This window comes from Cicer arietinum, chromosome 5 (assembly GCF_000331145.2).
Source record: "Cicer arietinum cultivar CDC Frontier isolate Library 1 chromosome 5, Cicar.CDCFrontier_v2.0, whole genome shotgun sequence".
Lineage (NCBI taxonomy): Eukaryota > Viridiplantae > Streptophyta > Magnoliopsida > Fabales > Fabaceae > Cicer > Cicer arietinum.
In genome coordinates this window covers 29225099-29232204 of record NC_021164.2, presented here as the reverse complement: position 1 = coordinate 29232204, position 7106 = coordinate 29225099, and the positions used below count along the sequence as shown (strand labels likewise).

The window sequence follows — 7106 nt, the reverse complement described above, 5'->3', positions numbered from 1 at the left end:
TACCTTCCCACTTGAGTCGTGAGGGGGAGATTTGTTGGGTGGGCTCACTCCCCAAGTGGAACCCACCAATTTTATTATTATTATTATTATTATTATTATTATTATTTATTATTATTATTATTATTATTATTATTATTATTGTTGTTGTTATTGTTATTATTGAAATAAAAAGAAAAGAAAAGAAAAGAAAAAGGGAGAATATATGGTATTATTGAGCTAGGTCCATGTGAAGGAAATAAAAGGGATTTGAAATTCCTATTTTAGATGTGAAAAAAGAAGGCAGCCGTAATAAGCCACTTAAAGGGAGAAGAGAAAGAAAAGTTTGGTTGCGGTAGTGGAAACAGGTGTGTAGCAAACTTGCTCCATTTGATCTACAATTTTGATAGGTTATTTCTACCATTGAGTTTGTTATTTTAATATATAGTCTGAGCAGTTTTACCTTTTCCGAGAGTTACTTTGGTATATCCACTTTAGTGGAAGGTTGTTATAAAGTTGTTATTATTGATTAATGTTCCCTATTGTTATTAAGAAAACTCTGGTGTACTCGTTAATTATTATATTGGAAGTTTTATTGGACTAGGTTCTGTGGTTTTTATTTTCTCAATTTGAAGGAAGTTTTCCACGTTAAAAATTGTGTTTATCTCATATTTAATTTTCTGTCAATTATTATTGTTCTTAGAATTGTATTATCTGTTTAGTCATTTATCTGTACAGGTGAGGGAAAAAATATTTGACATTATTGAAATAATTATCTCTGATTCTTTTCCAACAAATTATTCCCATGATTATCACTGACTAACAGCTACACATTGTTTAATGTGGTTCTAAACTGACTGAAAGCATTGTTGTTTTAAACTGTGGTTCTAGTCGCAATTGAGGTTACAATGTGAAACTTGATATTGCAGCAAAATATGAGCAAATGAAGCCGGCTATAATTACAATTACAATTCCATCGCAGAAACCTCTAAAAACTTCATATTGCAACCACAATTGCAATTGTAGACGGCAATTTAGATATTTGACCCAAGCCAATCACATATTTGGCTATTTCTAGCTTCTGACTTCTCTTACACTCAATTGCTCAATTAAATGATAGTAAGAGTAGCACAGGTAAACTTCAAGACCAAATTATTATAATCCAAAATTTGTAATTTATACAAATATCCACATGTATTCATATAATGTAGTAACAAGAATTACACACACACACGAAAAAAGAACATGTATTCTATACAATCATTTTGTATAAAGAATAAAAAATATAAGGTGTTGTGTATTATTTTAAATATATAATTTGACCGATGGTGGAAACCTACATTGCTATGAAATATTGACACTGACACTTAGACATCAATAATAATTTAAGAAAATAATAATTTTAAATCTATTTTTTTTTCAATTTTCGAGTTTCCATGTTATATTGTTGTAGTTGATTGTGTTCATTTAATTTCTTAATGTTTGTCTTTTTCAACACATTGGCATAGACACAAACTGACACTAAGACACTAATAATAGTTTTTGAAAATGAAAGCGATTGAGTGTAATCACATATGCCGATGTCGTGTCCGTGTCCAACACTCACACCCTTCAATCTAATTTGTCGGTGCTATATAGGACGAGAATGAGAGTACACCTGCAGTGAGAGGTATGCTTGACATTGAGAAGATCTGTATAAAAGAATGGTGCTGTGAACTCCCAAAAGTGATCAAAGAGCACTCAATTCCTTGTGATACTTAAAGCTTTTGTGTTAATTTGTTAATCATGATTGAACATGTGAGTCATTGCACATGCACTCAGGAACAGGATACTTGGTAACATCCCTCCTAATCTTGTTAGTCCTCAGCTCTGGCTTCCCCAATGAGTCTTGGTGCAGTTCCTTGATAATCATGTTAAACTCTTCTTCAGAGAGTGAAGAATTTAGAAAATAAGGTAACATGTGTCTCTTGTTTGGTGTTATGTATTTCTTGTGTCCAGTAAATGCTCTGTGACCCTGTAACAACATTACGTTACAAAAGTCACAATTATGTCCACAACCCTTAAATCCAACAAAATATTTTTTGTTTGTATTTATTATTGGCAGAACTGTAAAGTTGGTGTTGTGTGATCCAGAGGTCACGGATGCAAATCATGAAAATAATCTATCTGCTTAAAGTAAGACATCGTACATCTATCCTCCTAAGACACCACTTGCTACCAGAAATTGTACTATTATATCAATCTAGTTCATGACTATCAATAAGGCATAAGCTAAAATGATTTCAGAAAATTTAAAATTTTATTCACATTTGTCCCTCTATTGATATAGAGGGACAAACTTGATTAACATTTTACAATTCTTGTTGAGTATTGATAATGCGAAGGACTATAATGCAAAGGACTAGATTGATATAACTTAACAATTTCAAGGACAACTTTGATATTTACTCAAATTGAAAGATCTAAACATTTTTCAATGGATATATTTTGATTAATTTGATTTAATAAAAGAATAAGAAATAACTTCGCAATCATACCTGAATTGCATGGCCCATATTTCCTCCATGAGATGGCATGAAAACATCACTCTTCTGAGAGACTATGTAATCTATCGCAGCCATTAAAGAAGCTTTCTTTACAAATGGTTGTAGTTCACCTGGCAAAGCAAGATCTTCCTTATTGTAAAAATTAGGGAACTCTTGGATTAATGGAAGCAAAGCTTCTTTTCCACCCAATGGTTTCCCTCCTGCCCAATAAACTTTGGCACTTTTTGGAGCTCCTAGACCTTTCAATAACCTATAAATGAAACCAAAAACGTATATCATGAAATCATGTTTACATTCAATTTTGAAAAACATAATAATAGCTATAGTGTACTAGTAGCAGTGAACTCATGCAAAAAACGTTACTAAAAAAGGACATAAATAAAATTATAAGGAGACCACATGTGTCTACTGAATCATTCTTCTGTGAGGAATTAAATCGATAGATAGCTATAGTAAACATAACTAGAAGATAGCTATAGTATACTAGTAGTCGTGAACCTGTGAAAACGGCTACTAAAAATGTAGAGAAAATGAAATTATAAAGAGATGATATGTATCTACCTAGTAACTTCCATAGCATTCAAGGGACAAAGACCAGCCATTTTTCTTTCATGGTAAGTAATGTTTGATCTAGCTGTCAAGAGCTCTGGTCTTTGTATCCTCTCATTGTTAATAATCTCATCATAGTCAGGACTTAGACCAGGGAGGCAACCAGTCCTCACCCATACATCTTTTTCCATTCTTAAATGAAGAGCAAGGTAAGGTCCTTTGCTTTTCATTCTCTCTGCAATCTTGTTACCAATTCCCTCAATTATCTTAGAAAATCTTAATGCATTAAAAGCAACCTGAAATATAAGATGAAAACAAAAATCTTTAATTACTTGTCATATGAACATAACTATCGAAAATGATCGTTGAGAAGAAAAACAACATTGAGATGCATTTGGTTGTTCAGAAATGAAAATTAGTATCCATTTAGTCTTCAAAAAATCTCAAATGCCAGTCAAATTAGTTGTTCGAAAGATTTGGTTGAGGAAGAAGAACCTTGCTATACCTTGCATCTAAGCTTCTGAAGATCAGAAGGAAGATCCTTCGACAGTCTTGAATCTAAGCCGCGTAAAAGCAAAACACCTTCTCTATTGAGCTGCATACAAGATCATATACAATCAGTAAAAGAGTCTTGTTATGCAACATCAAGCTAAAAGATATGTGAAGTCTTATAATATATTGTCTACTCAACAATTGCAGCCAATAAATTGGTAGGAACTAGGAAGAAAGGTAGCATTTGATTATATAAGTTTTGGTGTATTATATGAAATGACATCTATGAAATTTTTCAACTAATATACACTGTAAGATTCAAAACTTGCAGAAGCTAAAGCTTGTTAAGTATTACTTAGTGCATAGCTCTTAATTATGTTTCGCAACTGCAATTACTTCCTTAAGATAAAAGTTTTAGAGGTCTCTGCAACAGAATCACAACTGTAATTGTAGTCGCTTCAGTCGCATTTGCCTGCATTTGTTACAATGTAAAGATTCGCAACATAGCTGCAATTTAGAACCATGAGTGAATGTATTCACAGAGGAAAATAAAAAACCAAAATGCAATGAAATGTTCTTACTCTTTTGAGATATCTTGTACGGATCCAACTGGGAGTGGCATGAAGTGGAGGCCTTCCTTCCACTGGCTTTGTCATTATGTGTGTTGATGGCAATGCTGAAACCACTCTCACATCATTTGCAAGAACTTTTTTGAAGTGTTCTAGATCAAATATGTCAGAAAATTCACTGCAATCAAAGCAATTAAAAACATTACTATAAATAAGAAGAAAAAAATCTTTAAAGCCATACAAAACAATTATTTCTTTAAAGGACACTAGTGAAATTTCTTTCTCCTTTTTTACAAAATCTTTTTTAATTACTTTTTTACTAGCACACTTTTATTTAATTTATATATGTTTTTACGAGTAACTATAAATACTATAATAAAAACATTGAATATTTTCAAAAACTAACTATAAATACTATAATAAAATTATTAAATATTTCTTTTTTGAAAAGTAAACTTAATTCATGTGATGTGTTCAATATGGTCGTATATTTAGAGACGGACAGATGTAGTGATTGTTTAGTATAAAATTTTAAAGTTTGAATTAATTGATCAGATAAACTGAACTTCATATGATTCAATATAAAAATTAAAAAAACTTCTTGAGTAAAAAAATAAATAAAAATTAAAAAAGAAAATCATTATAAGCTATGGAAAAGAATAATATTTAGTTATTTATACCTTTCATCAGCCCAAATAACATTGACTTGCAAAATAGGAACAATCAAAGCAGCACCAAGAATCCTAGCAATAACAACAGCATCAACAATCTGATTCCTCTGTTGATTCATCCCTCCAGAAACAACAACCATAACATACTTTCTCCTATCCTTTAAAATTCTTTCACTTTCTCTCCTATAATCATTGCTGAAACTCAAACAAGGTTTATATCCCAACCCATTCGGTTGCTTCCAAAACTCACTCTTCTTCTCAACACCTCCATCATCATTAATCCCCTGTGCTCTAAGTTCAACATGAGAAACCAAAATTTGTTCTTGTTCTTGTTTCCAAGTACCCTTTTTCAAAAACTCATTTTTATAGTCAACGCCAACACCAAGTTTGGATTTTGAATGGTGATTTGAGATTGAGAACTTTTGGTGAGTTGTTGCACATGGTTTTGGAGGAAATGGGGTGTTAGTGTTGAAACTAAACTTGAACATACCAAAGAAACCAACAAGAAAAAGAGATAGAAACCATATTGTTGGTTTTGTGAAGATTGTACTTCTTGAAGACTTCTTTGGAGAATCAAGGAGAGATTGAAGGGAAGATGATGATATGGAGTTTATGATTTGTGATGGAACTGATATGTATGATAACTTCTTGGCATTGTTCTTTGGTTTTGCCATTGAATATATGAGAGAGAGAGAGACTCTTGATGCTTTCTTTTTCTTATTTCTGTTTTTCTCTTCTTTGTGCTGAAGTTGTTTAGAAGAATATAGAGAGATTCTAATGTGTTTGTTGTGTGTGTTTATAAAAGAGTCTAATTTTTCATTCTAATATTTGTTAAGTGTTTTATTTGATAAGTGGGTTTAAATTAAAGGTTAAGAAACTAATGACTCATTTAAATTTCAATAAAAGAAAAAAAATACTAATATAACAAACTAATTACTAACGGATTTTAAAAATTAAAGTGTTCTATGTTATTTTAGACAGAGAAAGAGTTGCGATGAGAAGGAGATTTTGAAGTTAGGTTGTGTACTTGTGGGCAATAATTTAAAAATGGTGACTTCTGAGTTTGTTTCTCAGTTTTGAAGTGGGATTTGGCATTTTTTATGACATTATTATGCATCTCAACTTTTGACGAAAGAGGTGGAAGGGAATGTGATGTGTTTGTTAGAAAATGATTGTTAAGCCTACAAGGGTAGGAAAGACAGGTTAAGACATGTATGTGTCCCTTATTCACTCAATATTATATATTTATATACATAATAATTTTGGTATAATAATATTTTTACAAATTTTTTGAATACTCTATATTATCTAGTATCATTTACTCTCAATTATATATTTACTATCACACTACACCCAATAAAATAAAATATATAAAATAAAATATATGTTAGGAACAATTTATTGATAATGAATTTCTTTTTAGGACTCAACTATTACTAGTGACAGGACATCGAAACGGATGCCCCACATGTCAACTATAAACCGGTCCCTCTTTTCGTCAGATTTTTGCCTAATTCTATTTTATTTAAAACAAGTTAATTTGCCTAGTGAGTTGTTTTAAACATCCCTAATTAAGTCTCATTTTATTATCGATTTGCACATGTTATTTGAACAATAAAATTATTGGAGAATGAACATTATAGTTTATATACATAGTTTGAGTTTGGATACAGTTTAATTATTTTTTATTATTATCGAAATATTTCTTAATCACATCTGATAAAGGATATATATTTTTATACAATAGTTGAGTATAATTCTTTTTTATATATTCAAATAACATCAGTAATAAATTTTGTATTTTGGCTTATTAGATTATGGGTTAAGAATTGATGGAATTTAAGTTGAATGTAATAGATTAATTGTCAGAAAGCAAGAGGAAGAAGAGAAACAACCACTCTAGGGTTTCATAACATAGAATGAACCAAAACCACAGTTAATAGGGTTACAATGAGTATATATATAAAAGAATAGAATTGTCTAGAATTGTCTAAAATACTCTTACTACTAATATATAATAATATTATCTAACATCTCCCCTCAAACTCACGATGCATTAACATGGAGCATCGAGAGTTTGTCAACTAAAAAAAACGAAAACGTTTAATGGAATGCATCTTTGTGAACAAATCAGCAATCTGTAAAGAAGAAGAGACAAACGGTAGAGTAATGATTCTATGGTGAAGATGATGACGAGAGGGGTAACGAGGAGGATCAACAATCGCAGGAGGTGGTTGGACAGCCGGGGAGACAAGAGGGATGTCACCAAAGAAGAAGCAACAGACAGAGCGACAACACAGAAG

At 31.2% G+C, this 7106-nt stretch overlaps 1 protein-coding gene across 1 annotated transcript; it reads right to left on the bottom strand.

The window, feature by feature from the left end:
• Positions 1-1211: 1211 nt before the first annotated feature.
• LOC101494868 (O-fucosyltransferase 20-like) lies at positions 1212-5978 on the bottom strand. Its single transcript, XM_004513086.4, has 6 exons — positions 4813-5978; positions 4145-4310; positions 3577-3666; positions 3084-3367; positions 2514-2772; positions 1212-1990 (listed from the first exon to the last, which is right to left on the bottom strand). Exons 1-6 carry the CDS (start codon positions 5475-5477, stop codon positions 1760-1762), a joined length of 1695 nt encoding a protein of 564 aa, XP_004513143.1. The 5' UTR covers positions 5478-5978; the 3' UTR covers positions 1212-1759.
• Between the last annotated feature and the right edge of the window lie 1128 nt (positions 5979-7106).